The 21,049-nt window shown below is 39.8% G+C and overlaps 1 protein-coding gene across 1 annotated transcript in view; it reads left to right on the top strand.

Moving 5' to 3' along the window:
* The window catches only part of BLVRA (biliverdin reductase A), a 61,786-nt gene that overhangs the window by 8,239 nt on the left and 32,498 nt on the right, over positions 1-21,049 (top strand). Inside the window, exon 2 of the mRNA XM_077119356.1 lies at positions 10,720-10,752. Coding sequence (XP_076975471.1) covers positions 10,741-10,752 — 12 coding nt within the window. The 5' untranslated portion in view covers positions 10,720-10,740. The remainder of the gene's footprint in view (positions 1-10,719; positions 10,753-21,049) is intronic.

Raw genomic sequence — 21,049 nt, 5'->3', positions numbered from 1 at the left:
GAAGCATCTTGCTTCCTTCAGCTCTGTACTCTTCATCTGTACTATGCTGTCCCCATCTGTTCCAGCACTTTGTGGTTTCTTATTCCACTCAGCTAGGAAGGGGTCTTTCATTACTAGGGACTAAGATTATGCCCCGGCCTTCTTTAGGTCATGCCTAAGAACATTTATAGTGCACCGTAAAGAATATCCTGCTCCCATCCCAATTCTGAAGTTGGGTTGTACATCGATCTACAATTATTTGAGTTAAGAAGCTGCTCTTTTACATTATTATTCCCTTCAGGGTTTGCATATGCTGGTTGCTGATTAAGAGTAACTTGATTCGCCTTATCCGATTTCTTTCCTTTAAAGATAAGTTTTGAAAGGGCCATGAGTAGGAGGAAGAAGAGGGACCAGGAGCAGGTGGGAGGGCTAGGGAGATGGGGTAGCTGCAGGGTGGGGACTGGTGTCTGGGACAGTGCTGAGGAAAGCCGTCCCTGCTTAGCAGTTCCATTCCTAGAGCCCAGAGGACAGCAGCTCTACTGACTTTGAAAACCTGAGCCCTGTCCTAGTTCTCTTGTGCCTGTCAGTCAATAGGAGAACTACCAGCCATCAAAACATATTATAAAGCCCCAACAATGTAAAAACTTATGTTATTATGATGAAAACAGAGGTCAATGCCATAGAAGAGAAAATGAAAAAAGAAAGTAAAACCATGTATATAAGAATTTAATACACATATGGAATCATTACAGGAAAGAATGGAATATTCAATAAATGATGCTGAATCAACTCATTTACTATTTGAGGAGAAGTAGTTAGATTCTTATCTACTGCCATATACCAAAATACAATTCAGATGGATTAAAACATCTTTTAATGTAAAAAAAAAGAAACGAAAAGTTAAAATCGAAAAGAAAAATATATCTATAAGTCTTTTGGGAAAACCTGTGTAACCATAATACTAAAAGTGAGAAAACATAAAGCCCTTTAATGTTTGACATTTAAAAATTAAATTATCCAAAAAAAAGTTACCTGGGTGAGTGTATGACAGTACTTATAAAGGTATCTAGGTGCAATCCAGGGTTTGACTTTAGAACCAGAAAGCCCTGCAATTACAGGTAGTGCTGCCACCATTTGGTAGTGAGGCCCTCGTCCAGTGCTTTTGCATATAGTTGATGTACAATGGAATTACAGGCACTCTTTTGCAAAGATTATGAGGCTTAGGGGTAACATTATAAAGTACCTGGCACAAGTAGGCTCACCTTTATTAGCAGTTTCCTCATATTAGTGCATTTTGTTATCTGTCTTCCCCAGGCACATGTAAGACTCCCAGGCAAACTTAAGCTAAAATTCTTTCAAATATAAATAAAGCACAGTCCAATATTAGGAGAGACAAATCTAATCTACATCGGGCTCCTAGATGGCAACCAAGTGATGTTTTCTGGGGAGCCTCCGTGTTTCCAGACCATTGACCAATACGTGCCCTTAGCTCTACCACCCCAACCCCACCCCAGCTTACTTCTCAGGGTCTTAGTTCCCCTCAAGTATTGAATGCATAAAAATACATCACAGGGAGTGATGTCATCAGCATGATGACACAAACAGCTATTGAAAACCTCTCTCCAAAGATTCAGCAAAATAAAAGAAAAATTCTCACTTGTTCAGAACTCTAGGGGAAGGCATTGACTGAAGAAGAATCCCACAAATGCTGAATTAAAGAAAGAGAAAAATGTCAGGTAGGAAACATCGATCCTGGACTGGCTGGTCCTCTCCACTCCTCCTCACTCAGTCCCACTGAGCTCAGGAAATTCCTAGAAGCAGCAGCCAGGATCCCTCCCACCTCCCACTGGGAACACAGACTATAAAATCTCTCCCACCTATATCTAGATAGAGACTCAAGCCCACAGGGACCCACGATAGGTCACAGGGGAGGGTGGAAAACAAACAGGGAGCAAGGAGAAGTTTCCAAAACGGAGAATCAGGGAGGGAATTGCAAAATCTTCCCTAAAAGCAGCAAGTACCCAGGCAGAAACTACCCAAATCAACTGATTGGGGGCACTGGGGACAGAGAATAACATTTCAAAGCCCAAATCAGTGAGGAACGAAGTCTGAGAAATTGTGGACAGAGACAGTGTTTCCAGCTGTGGGTCCTGGTGCCTCTTATCCTTGAGGAAAACAGCAGCAGACAGCCTGGTCCTTGCCTGGGGGATGGCTGCAAACTGGGGCAGCTGGGCGAATCTTCTCCCACAAGTAAAGTAGCCCATTTTGAGCTATATCTTAGCCAGCAAAGTGAGTGCACAGGAACCCTGCAGGTTCAGCCCCTCTGTCCACTCAGACTCCAAGAGGTAAACAGCTTCTGAGGATGAGCAAGTCATTGAACAGCACCATCTGCCAGGCAGGGAAAAAGTGCAGGAGAACTGCAGAGCTTTTCAGAGCCTCTCCAGACTCTAAATCAGCCTCCTTGGAGCTGGTCTACACCCCCTGCGTGTGTACCCAGCCCTGTTTGGGCTGAGGAATATGGATGACTCAGCTGGCAAAGCAGTTTCCTGATACAAACCCAGGCAACAACTAAACCATAGATGAAAGAGAAATCAACCTTCGGAATACACCCATCAACATTATCAGATGACCAGGTATCAAAAAATCACAAGGTATACTAAAATTCAAGAAGAAATGGCCCCATTGGAAGGAACAGATCAAAAAGAGAAGATACAGAATCTGAAACAGTTAATCAGGGATGTGCAAACAAATCTCCTGAATCAATTCAAGGAAATGAAGGAAAATGTGTATGAAGAGATAAAGAACTTAAGACACTAGAAGAACATAAAGAAGAATTTGAAATAATACACAGAAAAATAGCACATATGGAACCGAAAGACACTGTAGATGAAATTAAAAATATGCTAGACATGCACAAGAGCAGATTTGAAGAGGAAAAAAAAATCAGTGAGCTAGAAGACAGGTCATTTGAATTTGAACAGACAAATGACGAATGGAGAAAAAAATGGAAAAATTTTAGCACGTTCTCAGGGAAATGATGGCAAACACAAAGCATACAAACATATGCATGATGGATGTCCCAGGGGGAGAAGAGAAGGGTAAAGGGCCAGAAAAAATATTCAAAAGATTATTGTTGAAAATATCACAACCCTTCTAAAAGACATAAATATGCAAATTCAAGAAACCCAATGTACTCCAAAGAGAATAAATCCAAATAGACCCACTCCAAGATACATAGTGGTCAGACTGTAAAATTCCAAAGAGGGGGAGAAAACTCTGAAAGCAAGAGAAAAGTGATTCACCACATCCAAGGGAAGCCAAATAAATGCTGATTTTTCATCAAACAACATGGAGGCAAGAAGACAGTGGTACAATATATTTAAGATACTGAAAGAGAAATTGCCAGCCAAGAATTCTCTATCCAATAGAGCTGTCCTTCAAAAATGAGGGGGAGTTTAAAATATTGACAGGTAAACAGAAGCTTAGAGATCTCATTAGTAAGAGACCACTCCTAAGAAAACTATTAAAAGGAGTGCTGCCAGTTGAAAAAGAAAAGACAGGACAGAGAGGTCTGGAGGAAGGTACAGAATTGAAGAGTACTAATAAGAGTAACTTAAAGGATAAAAAAAAAGAGGGGGGGGAATTAGATCTGAAATAAAAACGAAAGGATAGGATGGTTGAATCAAGAATTGCCTTTACAGTAATAACTTTGAGTGATAATGGATTAAACTCCCCAAAAGACACAATTGGATTTTTTTAAAGGATTAAAAGTATTTTCCCTCTTTACAAGAGACTCATTTTAGCCCCAAAGATGCAAATAGGTTGAAAGTAGAAGGAGGGAAAAAGATATTCCACAAGCAGTAACCGAAAGAAAGCTGGGGTAGCTATACTAATATCAGAGAAAATAGACTTTAATTGAAAAAGATGTTATCAGAGATAAAGGACACAATATATTAATAAAAGGGGCAATTCAACAAGAAGAAATAACAATTGTAAATTATTCTCCTAATTAAGGTACCCCAGAATACATGAGGCACACTGTGAAACTTGAAGGAAATAATAAACAACTGTACCGTAATAGTAGAAGTAGAAGGAGATTTCAACACACTGCTCTCACCAATAGATAGAACAACTAAACAGAGGGTCAATAAAGAAACAAAGAACCTAAATAATATGATAAATGAACTAAACCTTACAGATATATATAGAACACTTCACCCCAAAACAGCACACATTGTTCTCAAGTGCTCTTGGAACAGGTTCAAGGATAGACCATATACTGGGGCACAAAACAGGTCTTAATAAATTTTAAAAGACTGAAATTATACAAAGTACTTTCTCTCATCTTAATGGAATGAGGCTGAAAATCAATAAGAGAGAACCAGAAAATACACAAATATATGGCGATAAAACAGCATGCTCTTAAACAATCAGTGGGTCAACGGAGAAATTGCAAGAGAAATAGTAAATATCTTGAGATGAATGAAGTTGACAACACAACATATCAAAGCTTATGGGATGCAGCAAAGGCAGTGCTAAGAGGAAAATTTATAGCCCTAAGCACCTACATTAAAAAGGAGAAAAGATGGGCAGGCCATAGTAGCTCACTGGCAGAGTTCTTGCCTGCCATGCCGGAGACCCAGGTTCGATTCCTGGTGCCTGCCCATGTTAAAAAAAAGAAAGAAAAGAGCCAAAATAAATGACCTAACTGGACAACTGGAGAAAGAGTGGCAAAGTAATCCAAAGGAAGCAGAAGGAAAAAATAAAGATTAGAATGGAAATCAATGAAATGGGGAATAAAAAAACAACAGAGAGAATCAATAAAACAAAAAGTTGGTTCTTTGAGAAGATCAATAAAATCAGCAAACCCTTAGCTAGATTGACAAAGACAAAAAGAGTGAATCTGCAAATAAAATCAGAAATGAGAGGGGGACATTACCATGGACCTCAAAGAAATAAAAAAGATCATAAATGGTTACTGTGAACAACTAGATACCAACAAGCTAACCAACTTAGATGAAATGGAAAACTTCCTTCAGACACACTAACAATCTACAATGACTTGAGAAGAAATGGAAGACCTCAGTATACCACTCACAAGTAAAGAGATTGAATCAGTCATCAAAAACCTACCAACAAAGAAAAGCACAGGACTGGATGGCTTCACAGGTGAATTTTACTAAGCATTCCATGAACAATTAATACCATTCCTGCTCAAACTCTTCCAAAAAAATTGAAGAAGAGGATACTACTACTTAACTCCTTCTATGAAGCCAACATTACCCTAATACCAAAGCTGGATAAAGATACAACAAGAAAAGAAAACTTCAAACCAGTCTTCCTACTGACTATAGATGCAAAAATCCTCAACAAAATACTTGCAAATGAATTCAATAGCATATTAAAAGAATTCCACTATGACCAAGTGAGTTTTATTTTAGGTACACAAAGGTGGTTCTATACAAGACAATCAATTAATGAATATACCACGTTAACAAATTAAAAGGGAAAAGGCAAATGATCATCTCAGTTGACACAGAAAAGGCATTTGACAAAATTCAGCATGCTTTCATGATAAAAACCCTTCATAAGATGGGAACATGACAATGGGCAAAGGGCATATATGAAAAACCTACATCTAAATCATATGCAATGGTGCGAGACTGAAAGTTTTCCCTTTACGATCAGGAACAAGACAGGGATGCTCATTGTCACCACTGTTATTTAACATTGTGCTAGAAGTTCTAGCCAGAGCAATTAAGCAAGAAAAAGAAAGGAAAAAAAAGGTATCCAGATTGGAAAGGAAGATGTAAAACTGTCAGTATTCGCAGGTGACATATTCTTATATTTAGAAAATCAAGAAAACACAGCAGCAAAGCCACATAAGCTAATAAGTGAGTTTAACAAAGTGGCGGGGTTCAAGATCAGCACGCGAAAAATCACTGGTATTTTGATACACTTGTAATGTGCTATCCAAGGAGGTAATCAAGAAAGAAATTACATTTACAATAACACCTAAAAGAATAAACCTAACTGAGTTTGTAAAGGACTTGTACACAAAAAGCTATAAAACATCGCTAAAAGAAATCAAAGATCTGAATAAATGTAAAAATAGTCCATAATTATGGAGTAGAAGATTAAGTGTCATTAAGATGTCACTTTTATGCTTCAGTGGTAGAATACTCGCCTGCCATGCAGAACACCTAGGTTTGATTCCTAGCCCATGCACCCAAAAAAATAAAAGCAAAATGAAAAAAAAAGATGTCACTTTTACACAAATAGATCCACAGATTCAGTGCAATACCAATCCAAATTCCAAAAGACTACTTTAAGGAATGGAGAAACTAATTATTAATTTTATTGGAAAGGGGAAGAGGTCTCAAAGAGCCAAAACAAATCTTGAAAAAGAGAATGAAGTGGAAAGTGTCACACTTCCTGACTTTAAGGCATATTATAAACCCACATCAGTCAAAACAGCATGGTACTGGCATAAAGATAGACATGTTGATCGGTGAAATTGAATTGAGAGTTATGAAACCCTCAGATATTTAGTCAATTGATTTTTTTTAACTTTTTATTGTATAATATAACATATATACAAAGCCAAAAAAGAAAAAAAGCACTAGTTTTCAAAGCACTATTCAACAAGTGTTTATAGGACAAATCCCAGAGTTTGTCATGGGCTACCATACCATCATTTCAGATTTTTCTTTCTAGCTGTTCCAGAACACTGGAGGCTAGAAGAAATAAGTATTTTTTTTATCATCACAGTTGACTTGTGTGTGTGTGTGAAAAATAATGTATATACAAAAAGCAATAAACATCAAAGCACATCACAACAATTAGTTGTAGGTTAAAATTGTGGGTTATGATTCCACAATTTTATCTGCTTTGCTATAGTAATGACCTATGTTACTAAATATTTTTCTGATTTCAGGAAAATATGAAGATACAAATATTTTTACTACTAACATATGAAAATCTTAACCACCTAAAATGAGTATTTTAGTTAGCTTATCTATAGGCATATTTCAGTCAATTGATTTTTTATAAGACTTCCAAGCCCACTGAACTGGGACAGAACAGTCTCCAATAAATGGTGTTGGGAGTACTAGATATGTATAACCAAAAGAATGAAAGAGGAGCCTTATCTCACACTCAATTCAAAAATTAACCCTAAGTGGATCAAAGATCTAATATATAAGACCCTATACAATAAGACCCCTAGAAGAAGAAATAGGGAAACATCTTCAAGATTTAGTGATAGGTAGTAGTTTCTCAGATTTTACACCCAAAGCACAAGCAACAAAAGAAACAATAGATAAATAGGAACTCCTCAAAATCAAATAATTCAGTGCTTCAAAGGACTTTGTTAAAAGGGTAAAAAGGCCTTTGTAAAAAGGCAACCAACTCAGTGGGAGAAAGTACTTGGAAACCACATACCTGCTAGAGGTTTGATATCCAGAATATATAAAGAAATCCTACAACTCAACAAGAGAAAGACAAACAGCTGGGCAGTGCAACAGTGGTTCAGTGGCAGAATTCTCACCTGCCATGCCAGAGACCTGGGTTTGATTCCTGGTGCCTGCCCATGCAAAAAAAGAAGAAAGACAAACAGCAATTTAAAAATGGGCACAGGGCATGAAAAGACATTTCTCCGAAGAGGAAACACAGATGGCTCAGCTTCACTACCTATTAGGGAAATGCAAATCCAAACCACAATGAGATATCACTTCACACCTACTAGAATGGCTGCTATTAAACAAACAGGCAACTACAAGTGTTGGAAAGGATGTGGGGAAATTGGAACACTTATTTACTGATGGTGGGAATATAAAATAATACAGCTCCTATAGAGAATGGTTTGGTGGCTCCTCAGGAAGTTAAGTATAGAGTTGCCTTTAAGACCCTGCAGTCCCATTACTCTGCCCATACCGGGAAGATCTGAAAGCAGGGATATAAACAGACATTTGCATACTGATGTTCATAGTGGCGTTTTTCACAGCTGGCAGAAATTGGAAATCACCCATGTGTTCATCAACAGATGAATGTATAGGCAAAATGTGGTATATACATACAATGGAATATTATTCAGCAGTAAAAAGGAATGAAGTCCTGAAGCACACAACAGCATGAATGAACCTTGAAGACATTATGTTAAGTGAAATAAGTCAGACACAAAAGGACAAATATGTTGTGGTCTCACTGATATGAACTAATTATAATATGCAAACGCATAGATACAAAATATAGAATATAGGTTACCAGGATATAGAATGAGGCCAAAAATGGAGAATTGTTGCTTAATATGTGCAGAATATTTAACTAGGGTGAGTTTAAATGTTTGGAGATAGACAGGGGTGGCAGTAGCACGTTATTGTGAGAATAATTAACAGTGCTAAATGTTGTGTGAGTCTGGCAAAAAGGGTAAGTTTATTGTCATGTATGTCACCAGAAGGAAAGTTGGGAGTTAAAACATGGGAATGTATAACACACTGAATCTTGTGGTGGACAGTGTCCATGATTAACTGTAGAAATATTTAAAAGTTCTTTCATGAACTACACCAGCTGTATGACACTTTGTAAGGAGTTAATAATAGAGGGTAGATGGGGGAAAATGCACCTGTTGCAAACTGTGGACTATAGTTAACAGTAATATTTTAATACTGTTTCATCAGCAGTGACAAATGTACCACAAAATGCTATGGGTCAATAATATGGGGGTATAAGGAGTATGAAAGGATTAGGGTTTTCTTTTTTCATTTTATTCCTTTTCTGGAGTAATGAAAGTGTTCTAAATTTGATCGTAGGGCTATTTGCACAACTGTGTGATGATATTGTGAACCAGTAATTGTTTATTTTGGATGGTTTTTATGATGTGTGAATATATCTCAGTAAAATTGCATTTAAGAAAATCCATCAGAGCCATACTGACCTCCAGGAATTGGAGAAAGATTACTCGACTCTACTTTTTAGTGTTTGTCTTCTAGCTAGTTCCCTTTTTCATATTTGTCAGGAAACCTGGTAAGTCTCCAGATTACAGAAGGAAAGAATGCACACGTATTGGCCAGATGGGGGTCATGAGATCCACCCTCAGAGGAGGAAGGAGAAATGGGGAGAGAGAAGTGAGGGAATCACTGAAAACATGTTAGCGCACAGCTGGGAGGCCATCATAGGTGTCTTTAGGGTTGCCGAGAGTCAAGATTTTTTAATGGGGGTTATTATTATTCATGATTATCATCTTATTGCTTAACTTTTCCTCATTTTTTTATTAATTAAAAAATAAATAAATTAACACAACATTTAGAAATCATTCCATTCTACATATGCAATCAGTAATTCTTAATATCATCACATAGATGTATGATCATCATTTCTTAGTACATTTGCATCGATTTAGGAAAAGAACTAGCAAAACAACAGAAAAAGATATAGAATGTTAATATAGAGAAAAAAATAAAAATAATAATAATAAAAAATAAAAAATATATATATAAAAAAGGAAAAAAAGCAAAAGACACAAACAAGCAAAAAAAAAACTATAGCTCAGATGCAGCTTCATTCAATGTTTTAACATAATTACATTACAATTAGGTATTATTGTGCTGTCCATTTTTGAGTTTTTGTATCTAGTCCTGTTGCACAGTCTGTATCCCTTCAGCTCCAGTTACCCATTATCTTACCCTGTTTCTAACTCCTGCTGGTCTCTGTTACCAATGACATATTCCAAGTTTATTCTCGAATGTCGGTTCACATCAGTGGGACCATACGGTATTTGCCTTTCCTCATTTTGAGAAAGAATGAGATCCAGTGCAGACCTTGGCCCCAGGACCGGGGCTACTTAGGCTTGGGTTCTGAGGCAATGGAGGCATCTGCCCAGGAGGAAGGGCTGGAGATGCTTCTGTATTCGTATGTCCATCCCTTCCAGTTGTCCACTTGCCCTGCCCCTGCCTGCCTTCATCTTAATAGTTACTGTGGCAACTCTAATAGCCTGAGAAAACAAATGGGAGAGTTCAGCCTTCTGGGCCTCTTCATTCTGCTCTCACTTGTAGTGTTTCTCCAAGTGTGGTTTTCTGACCATCTGTCCAGACTCTCCTGGGTACCCATGGAAAATGTGGATTCTTAGCTTCTGCTCCACTTCCAGTCCCCTGAATCAGGATCGACAAGCAGCCCCAGGATTACCTTAATGCTTGGGATCAGTGTTACACCTTACCCTCTCTGTTTCTTTTCCTCCTCTCTCCTTTGTCTCCTTTCCTCCCTCATTCCTCTGACTCCAGAGTGCAGGAAACTGTTCTTTTAACCTAACGAATTGGAAGCCCTCTAGAAACTCAGGTAGGAGGTTAAAAGATGGGTGTGTATTTCTTACCACCTTCCTCGTGAGACCGAAGGCTGTCCTTTCCAATGTCAGCTTTGGAACGTGCATTTATCTTTGAAATGCAAAGAGGCGTCCTGTTTACAACTCTTCTTCTGGTATAGGAGATGAACATAAGAGGTTTGCAAGTTCCCTCCTCTAGGAAAACATTGCGGTGGAAGGTCCCAGGAAAGCCAGCCACTACAAGCCCCCAAGTGAAGCACCAGCTCAGGCATCCTTGCTGGGGGCACACAGTGATGAAGGCATTCTGGGTAGATGGGGGCAGATGGGACAGGAGGTAGTGAGGGGATAGGGCAGCAAAGGGGCAGGTCTGCATGGTATTGGGGTGGTGCCACCAGGGTCCTGAACTTCTTCTTTTGTCTTCACAGCCCACTGAGGAAGAGACCAAGATGAATGTGGAGGTGAGTTCTTTATGGGGTCAGTTTAAGGAAAGTGTTCTCTGCAGTGCCACTCATCACCCCTTCATAGGGGATCCATTTCTCCTGCAGAGTGTTCAGAAACATCAGCACAAACTTGCAAACATTCCCCTCTAATCTGTGAATGCTCACAGGACTTTTGATGATATGGAAAGAATTAGGCCCTTCTGAGTACTTATCTACACCCATCCAGCTTCAGTCAGTTAGATTAGCACTCAGCTGCTGCAACTAATCCCGAGACAGCACCCAGTGGGGCAGTGGACAGGAGGGGTGCTGGGTCTGGAGCCCTGCTCTGTGTTATTCTGGGAATACTTAGCCCTGGCTATGGAGACCTTTGTCTGTGTGGTGTCTTAGCAAGCTCACTCTCTCGCTCCCACTGGAACTGTTCTTGGATGAAAGTGAGACATCCAGCCTCTTTGTCCCTTTCTCCCTCCAATCTCTCAGCCCCTTCCTCTTTTTCCTCCCTTTCTAGTCCAGACCCTAGGCCCTGGGGTCCTTCACTTAACCACTTTTTTTGCTGATGCTCTCAATTCCTCTTCCCCTCATTCCATGTATCTGCCATGGCAAATCCCAAGGCTGTCCCCATAGCATGGTGGGCTCAGCTGAGGGGCACAGCTTCACTCTGGGTGTACCTGGCAAATGTCTCAAAACCTTCACCCATGCTCAGCTCTGCCCCAGGCCCTCTGTATACCCCCAGGCAACTCTCTTTCCTGTTGCCCTCAACAATTCTTTCATTGTTGAGAGTAACTCCATTACTCTCCCCAAATCCCATCCTCCCAGGCTCTTCTTACCTTTAGCATCGGGGTCACCTTTGACTTTACTGAATAAAATCAGAACCATCAGGCATCTTCTACCTCAATTCTTGCCTCATCAGTTGTCTTGTTTCCCCTGTCACAGTGGAAGGGATGTTTACCCACGAGAGACCCTGGGCTGTCAAATCTAGAAAAGTCAACCTAATATGGCTTAGGAAAAGGATGGGAACCTTAGGATATTTAGCTTAGGACATCCGAACGGAGGGCAGGCTTCAGGACTGGTTGAGTCAGGGGCTCAGTGATATCACCAAGGATCCGGGATCTTTTCATCTCCCCTTTGCATCTGGTGGTGGCCTCGTCCTCAGGGGAGTTCCCCCTGTGGTTGCAGGACAGCTGCCAGCAATACTGGGACTCTTACTTCCTCCTTCACTTTGGCAGGAGAAAAGTAAGAAACCTTTTCTCAAAGCCTACCTGCAGCTCTCCCAGAAGAATTGGGAAACTTTTCTCAGAACCCCACTCTCAGGTTTTATTGGCCAGAATTGGGTCCCATGCCCATTTCTAGATCAGTTACTGTGGCAGAGAGGCAGGGATTTTGCTGATGGGTTTAGACTGATCAGGCTGTCCCCTGGTGCAGCCTCCCGCAGTACATCTGGGCTGGGGTTAGAAGAAGAAAGAGGGAATGGAGGTGGAATAGGTGTCCATCCACATCCAATTCAAGGCATTTCTGATGAAGGTGTCCTCCTTTTCTGTACTCCGAATTGCAAACCCTCCTGCCTGCTCAGACCTTGTTTTGCCTTCTTGATTGTCTCCTTTCCCAGCTACATTGCTAACCTCCTCATTTCTACTAGCTGCTTCTCATCGATATTTTTAAGGACTTTAATTTTACCTTCCTCAGATCAAAGCCATTCCCTCCCTTGATATCCCATCTTGTCAAGCTGCTGTTGTCCTGAACCCTTCTCATCCCCGTCAGAAACAAAATGCCTGAAAGAGAAGGCCGTGTTTAATGTCTTCATTTTCTCCCCTTCGGGTCACTTCTCCCAACCTGTTGCAGCCTGGCTGCTTTTCCTACCATTATACTGTAATGAGTCTTGTCAGGGTCACCAGTGATCTCTTTAAATTTTAAGAAATTTGTTTTTGTATCATGTAACTACATGTTCATGCTACAAAACTCAAAAGCTACAAAATGTTAAGCCAAGGTGAACCTCCATATGCTTTATCGCCACTCTCCCCCTCCTCCCCAGGACTAACCCCCCCTTTTTTTTTAAATAGATGAAGAAAGAAAATTTATTTATAATCCAACAAAACAGACTAAAGTTGTAAAACTGCATCAACAACAACACAGTTATGGACAACATAATGTTTTTAAATAGCTGATAACTAACTTCTGTATCCCCTTTCTAGTACCTCTAACCTCCTCTGCAAGCCCCTGTGTCTTACACTAATTCTGGTGGTATTTACGTTCTGAAGAAAAAACAGAAACTTTGTGTTAATATTGAGCTGACACAGCCTGGTCTGGTTACAATTCCATCAATCACCTTCTTTTTTGTTGACTTAGTCCTCTCAGCCCATAAACATTTAAAAACACTCCTAACCCTAGGTCTGCCTCTAGCAATGTCTTCGTTTCTCCTCCTCAGTGGCTGTGACCACCTCTCACTCCCCTTTTGATGTGTCTAATCCCACTGCAGTCTGACTTTCCTCATTGCTGCACTGAGAACTTCTCAGGCAGAGTGTCACCTCTATTGCCAATGTGAAAACTTTATCCCTTCAAGCATCTGACACAGTTGACCCCTCTCTTCTTAAAATGTCTTGTGACTTCTCAAATTTTCTGCCTGGCTTCCTGGTCACTCCCTGGTCACTTCTGTGTTTCCCAGAGTAAAGGCTCACCCTGTCTACTATCCTGGTAAGCTCATCTGTTCCCACAGCTTTCATTATCAGTCATGTGTTTAAGAATGTCCCAGCTGGATCTGTTTATCCTGGCTTTTCTGCTCAACTCCAGATCCACGCAGCAAGCAGCCTGTTGCTCATCTTTGCCCCAAACTCATTGTAGCCTAGCCCCAAGTCCGCTTCTGAGTGTGGGGCCCTGGCAGGAAATGACACAACAGCTGTGCATTGGCCTGGTCTGAAGGCTGGCATCCCCACACTCTTTTCTCAACAGCTGGTCCTCAGATGCTCTAAATCTTGCTTCATTGGCATAGGTCAGTCACCAAGCATTTATGTATCAATACACGGACTTTAGAGTTGGCTTTATGGCTAGAATGATAAAAAAAAAAAATACAGTTATGGTACTTACACTCATGAAATTTACTGAAAAGTAAGATGCCAGCTCCACAATTTCAACTCTGTTCTTTCCTTACGTTCTGCCCCTTATCATTTCCTTGCTGCCTTACAAAATCTTAACTTGTTCTCCCATTAGTCTTACCCTAGTCTAGGTTATTCTTTCTCTTTTAGGGAATTTGGGGGTGCCTCAGGCACAGAGGGTTGAGTTCATTGGACCCATCAGGCTCAGTTCGTGACATATTGTCCTGTTAATCTGTACAGAGCCTCTTATATTTTTCATTCCTTTTCATCTCTGTCCCCATTCTCATCCTCCAAAAGACAGCCCTTCTAATGTATTAAATGTTTACCTTTTTTGCATGTGTTCATGAACGTATGTTATTGTTTTCTGCATATACTTTTAATTTATATAACTGCATTGTGTCATAGTTATATCTCTTTCTCTTTATTTTCACTCTGCGCTGTGTTTTCAAGATCAGTGGAAGTTACCCTGCTGCATGGTACCTCATGATGTACATACGTTTACTCCTCACACCAAGTACTGTCATATCCTCTGTGGTGTAGACGAGGAAAAGGACTGTTAAATAAATTGCTGCCAGTCACTGGGTATTAAGAGGCAGGATGGATTAAAGCCCTGATCTTCCTGACTTCATTAATGCTTTTCTTCTTATCTGTTCAGCTAATCCAGTTCAAATGTCATTTCTGCTGCCTGAAAAGCTTTCTCAGAGCCGTCACTCTGGAAGTGAGGCCTCCCACGTCTGGATTCCCATTGCCCTTTATGTATCTCTTTTTTGCCTCTACCCTGACTTTGAGCACAGATGCGCCCAGTTCTTCTTAGCATCCCCACAGCATCTGTTATGCCATCTTTACATATAATGTGTCATCACTAAATATCAGTTGAATAAATGATAGCATGATTCAGAGATTGTTTAGTCATCTATCATGAACTTCATAGCTGGGATGAGTCAGTGAAAATGTAAAGGAAGGGACTCATATAAGAGACAATTTCAGGGAAAACTTGCCATGACTCAGAGGCTGGCTGGAGGAGAATGTGGGGGAAGGATCAGTTGGCACCACTGGCCCTTTGCATGAGTGATTCCCAGGATTTCAGCCTATCTATCTGGGTGGTTGAGAGGATTCATGGAGCCACTGGCCTTTGCCCAGAAGCTCAGAACACAGCCACTTGGGAGAGGCTGGTGATTGGAGTTTAACCCTGAGCACGAAGATACTGGTCAGGGTGATTTAGCCAGCCTGGAATGCCCAGTTTGCATTTCTTCTTGAGCCTGGAACTCAGAGCAGGAGCATGGAGAAGGAAACAGGTGGAGAGGTCAAGAGAAACCTCAGCAATATGAGGTGAGAGAATCAAGGAAGGAGTGAATTTTTAAAAAGGTCCAGTTAAGTGTCCTGTTAAGCATGCCTGAGGACCAGGAGAATGTGGCTGAGGAAAAGCACTGGAATGTGCAATGAGGTCTTAGATGTCCTCTGATGAGGCAGAGAGGTGTAGGAGTAAAGACCGATTATGGCTGGCGCAGGAGGGGTGACAGCAGGTAGCAGTTTGAAACCTGAAGTGGGAGGGTTTGGGGTGATTTGGGAGCATTGAGCATGGTACCATCAGGAACAGACGATCCCATGCAGCAGGGAATAGAGAACATTGAGAGATGGGATGAACCAAATACTATGCAGACTGCAGAGTTCTCACCTGCTTTGAACAACTCTTTGATAGCTTATGTGATTTTTTTACATTTTAGTTTATTAATACACTTACAGGATTCAACCTTTTAATGGATTTTAAAAAGATAGACAGTTAAAAGCCCTCTTTCTTCCCGGCTTCTTCATGTCTCATCTTTACAGGCATCCAGTGTTAACCAGGTTCTTCTACAGAACCTTCCAGAGAGATTCTGTAAATATACAAGTGAGTTGTTTTCTCTCCAGCTTCCCTTCCATCCTTTTTTTTTTTCCTCACACAATTCATACTGTTCTGACTTTATCTTTTTCACTTATTAATATATTTTGGAGTGCAAGCCTTATTAATACATTAAAAATATCTGTGTTCTTTTTTGTAGCTGTATAATATTCCACTTTATGGTCCTTGTTCTTTTTATAACTGTTTAATATTCCACTTTATGCATAGACCATGTATTTGTTTCTTAGGGTTTCCATAACAAAATGCTACAAAATTAAAATAACAGAAATTTATAGTCTTGTAATTCTGGGGGCTATACCTTTTAAATCAAAGTGTCAGCACGTCCAGGCTCTCTCTGAAGCTGTAAGAAAAGAATCTCCTCCGTGCCCCTTTCCTGCCTTTTGGCAGTTACTGACAACCCTTGGCTTTCCTGGACTGGTGTCATAACAATCTCTGCCTCAATCGTCACATGGCCATCTTCTCTATGTCTCTCTCTTCTCCTCTCCTTAGAAGAACCAGAGCTATAGTGAAGTACAGGTCCACCCTATTCCAGCATGACTCATCTTAAGTTAACTAATTCCTGCTGCCGGGACCCTGTTTCCAAATCAAGTCACATTCTGAGATGTTGTGAATTAGGGCTTCAATATATCTTTTGGGGGCCACAATTCAACCTATAACAGACTATCATTTATATTTACGGACATTTAGATTGTTTCCAATCTTTTCCTTTTAAAGCTAGATGGCAATAAACCTAAGTCATTTCCCCTTGCATGATTCTGTAGAATATAGCCTTAGAAATGAATTTAGTGGGGCAAACTGTATTTGCATGTTAAGTGGTAATAGATGTTTCCAAATTGCTCTCCAGAAAAGTTGTGCCAATTTTGTCTGTCTCCAGCACTGTGTGAGCATACCTGTTTTCACATACTCTCACCAGCCAACATGTGGTCGAGCTTCTGGGTCCTTGCAAAGGGATGGAGGAAAAGCACAATCTTTTTGTTCCTGACTGTATTGTGAATCTCTCTCCCCACCTCCCGGACTGGCAGTCTAGTACCGTCCTCCTGCCTCACTCCTCAGAGTTTTCTTCAGTGATGATGTGCTTCCTTTTGCCCTCCGTCTTCATCCCCAAATAGTTTGTTTTTCTGAGTTGGGATAGCAAGTCCTAACTTCCTGTCAACTACATTTTGGGGTCTAGAGCTCCAAAAATCAGCTTCTCTGAGTACGAACTGGGAGAAAAGAAGCAGCTCACTCTGTGACTATGATTTGGTACTAAATTTGTTTTGTTTTTTTAATTTTCACGAATTTATTCAATATTAAGCCGTCAGAAATTCTAGAAGCAGCTTTGAAGATTTTTTTTATTAGAGAAGTTACAGGTTTATGAAAAAGTCATGCAGAAAATACAGTGTTCCCCTATACCCCTCCTTTATTAATACTTTGCATTAGTGTTGTACCCTTGTTATGACTGATGAAGGGATATTATTATAATTGTGCTGTTAATACGGTTTATGCTAGGGTTCATTGTTGTGTTATACAGTGCTATGGATTTTTAAAATTTTTATTCTATTGACAGATATACAACCTAAAATTTCGCCTCTTAACCACATACAAAAATACATTTCAGTGGTATTCAAGAAGCTTTTTTCTTTGTTTGTTTTTAATTGTTTCTTTCCTTTGGCGTGGACAGGCACTGGGAATCGAACCCGGGTCTCCAGCATGGCAGGCAAGAATTCTGCCACTGAGCCACCGTTGTACTGCCTAATTGATTCTTTTTTATTGACATATATTTACATATTCACATACCATGTAATCATCCAAAATGTACAGTCAGTGGTTCATAATATCATCATATAGCTGTGCATTTATCATCACAATCTGTTTTTTCTTTTTTGTGAAAAATAACGTATATACAAAAAAGCAATAAATTTCAAACCACATCACAACACTTAGTTGTAGAACAGATTTCAGAATTTGCTATGGGTTATAATTCCACAATTTTAGGTTTTTTACTTCTAGCTTCTCTAAGATACTATAGACTAAGAGAAATATCAATATAATGATTCAGCTATCATACTCATTTATTGAACTCTACCTAGAAACAGGTTTTTTAAATGTTTTATTGTGGTAACATATCATAAGATTTTGCCATTTTAACCATTTTTAATAAATAGTTTAGTTGCTTAAATGCATTCTTTTACCAAGATTCTTTCATGACCCCAAACAGAAACTCCATACCCATTAAGCAATAACTCCTCATTCTGTTCCCTACCCCCACTCCCAGCCCCTGGTAACCTTTATGTATTTGCTTATTCTTAGATATTTCACATAAATGGTATCATATACTATTTATCTTTTTGTGTCTGGCTTATTTTACTCAGCATGTTTTCAAGGTTTAGCCATAGTGTAGCATGTATCAGAACTTCATTCCTTTTTATGCTCCGTTGTGTGCTGGCTAAGCCACATTTTGTTTATCCAGTCATCTCTCGAAGGACACTGGGGTTGTTTCCATCTTTTGGCAATTGTGAATAATGCTGCTGTAAACACTGGTTGAATTACTTTGGGAGTCACCTTGTTGTCCCTTATATATGGCCCACTCTGCTCAGAACTGCTCCTGTTCCTTCATCCCTCAAAATACCGCCTTTAAAAGTTCTGTATATTTTGGTATTTTACCAGAAGTTCAAGACAGTGAAGTGCAGCAGACAACTGGAAATGGAATTTTAGACATCCTGGTTTCTAGACACCAATTGCCCATCCCACCATTTTTTGCTGTCTTCCTGTCTGCAGATTTCAACACCCCCCCACCCCCCGCCACAGGTAGTATGCAGTTTTCCCTTCCTGTGCTCCTTCTAACCCCTTTCTGCAGTTTCTCACCCCTGAAGTTGTTTGGTTTGGTTTGGTTTGGTTTTTTATCTGAAAGACAATTTGCTGTGCACATTTTATTTGCAGTTTAGCACAACATCCTAATATGAATGGGACTGCTTCTCTACTTGAGCCATTTTTCAGCAAAGCAAAATAACCTAGTAATACAAAGTGTTAAAATACAGCATCAGATGTGGCCTCTCTCTCTTGGCCGACACAGCAAGCAAAGTCACAGCCTTCCCCTTTTCTATGTGGGACCTGACTCCCAGGGGTGTGGACCTTCCTGGCAATGTGGGACAGAAATCCTAGAATGAGCTGGAACTCAGGATCAAGGGATTGAGAAAAGCTTCTAGACCAAAAGGGGGAAGAGAGAAATGAGACAAAGTAAAGTGTCAGTGGCTGAGAGATTTCAGAGTTGAGAGGTTATCCTGGAGGTTATTCTTATGCATTATACAGATATCCCCTTTAAAGTTTGAGGTATATTAGAGAGGCTAGAGGGAACTGCCTGAAACTATAGAGCTGTGTTTCAGTAGCCATGTTTCTTTAAGATAACTCTATAATGATATAGCTTTAATAATGTGCCTGTGTGATTGTGAAAACCTTGTGTCTCATGCTCCTTTTATCTATGCTATGGACAGATGAGTAAAATATATGGATTAAAAATAAATAAATAATAGGGGGAACATGTACCCACCTGTTAAAAAAAAATAGACAGGTGGGTACATGGGGAAAATGTACCTGTTGCAAACTATGGCGTATGGTTAATAATAATATTTTATATTCTTTCATTAACAGTTAGCAAATGTACCACACCAATACTAATAGGGATAAGGGGTATGGAAGGTGTGTTAGTTAGATTCAGTTGTCAACTTGGCCAGGTGAGCATGCCTAGTCTTGTTGCTGCAGACATAAGCCAACGGTACATGAACCTATCTGTTGCCAATTACATCTGCAGTCAGTAGGAGGCGTGTCTGCTGCAATGAGTGACGTTTGACTTAATCGGCTGGTGCTTAAATGAGAGAGCACAATGTAGCATAGCCTAAGCAACTCAGCATACCTCATCTCAGCTCAGCCCAGGCCTTTGGAGATGTAGAAAGAAATCACCCCAGGGAAAGTTGTTGGAACCCAGGGACCTGGAGAGAAGACCAGCAGAGACCATCCTGTGCCTTCCACATAAGAAAGAACCTCAGTGGAAAGTTTGCTGCCTTTCCTCTGAAGAACTAACAAAATGAATCCCCTTTTATTAAAAGCCAATCCGTCTCTGGTGTGTTGCATTCTGGCAGCTAGCAAACTAGAACAGGAGGATTTGGGTTTTATTTGTTATTTCTGTTTCCTTTCTGGAGTAATGAAAATGTTCCAAATGTATCGTGGGGATATCTGCACAACTATGTGAGCCAGTGATTATATACTTCAGATGGTTTGTTTGGTGAGTGAGTGTATCTCAATAAAACTGTATTTAAAAATAAATAAGTAAATTAACAATGTTTGAAAATTGAAAAAAAACTAGTAGCTATCAGCTAGAGTATTGCAAAGGCCATACTAAATAAAAGGAAACAAAGAAAATAGCTAGAAAACTATATGCATCATATTCTTTTAGACTATGCTGCTGCATACAATGAAACATAAAATTTTTTTTCCTGTAAAATAATGCAAGTTCTGTTTTGAATGTTGTGGATGGTTCCAAGTGTTTGTAATGGTAATTCTACTAAGTTATTATACAGTGGGCCAGGAGCGCATTTATGAATTCTGGGGACAATGTACACTGTAATTCTTTGATTAGGATAGTGGGTATGCTAGCCAAAAATTTTTTTTTTAATGAACAAAGAAGTACAAGACAGGGCAAATGAGATGTCTCTTATATCCTAGCAACATTTAGATGGAAATAAAATTTAAATGCAGTCCACTCTGCTTTCGAAGAGGCTTTGCTTCAGCTCCCAAATCCCAGTTGCTTAACACTGTCTCCTATGAGAATACTCAGAAGGTGTCATCTTTAACAACAAACTTTTTTTTGGTGGTGGAGCCACTCCTACTAGCTGTATCTGCATGGGACTGATAACCAATCACTATCTTCAGTGGAAGTCCTAACCTTTCCTTGTATACTGTCCCTATGTGTGTAAGAGCTTCTCTGTTTTCACATTCGGTAGTCCATACTGCTATCTTTTTTTTTTTTTTAACTTTTTTTATTGTATAGTATAACATATATACAGAGCAAAGAAATAAAAAAGCAATAGTTTTGAAAGCACTCTTCAGCAAGTGGTTACAGGACAGATCCCAGAGTTTGTCATGGGCTACCATATGATCCTCTCGTATTTTTCCTTCTAGCTTCTCCAGAATATAGGAGGCTAGAGGGTTTAAATACTTTTTATAATCACAATTGACTTTTTTTTTTGGTGAAAAATAACATGTATACAGAAAAGCTATAAATTCCAAAGCACCGCACCACTTTGTGTTATAGAATTAGTTGTAGAACATACTTCAGACTTTGACATGGGTTACAATT

The sequence above is a fragment of the Tamandua tetradactyla genome, chromosome 1, assembly GCF_023851605.1.
Source record: "Tamandua tetradactyla isolate mTamTet1 chromosome 1, mTamTet1.pri, whole genome shotgun sequence".
Taxonomy (NCBI): domain Eukaryota; kingdom Metazoa; phylum Chordata; class Mammalia; order Pilosa; family Myrmecophagidae; genus Tamandua; species Tamandua tetradactyla.
The sequence above is the reverse complement of the archived record's forward strand: the minus strand, read 5'-3'. Positions and strand labels throughout refer to the sequence as shown.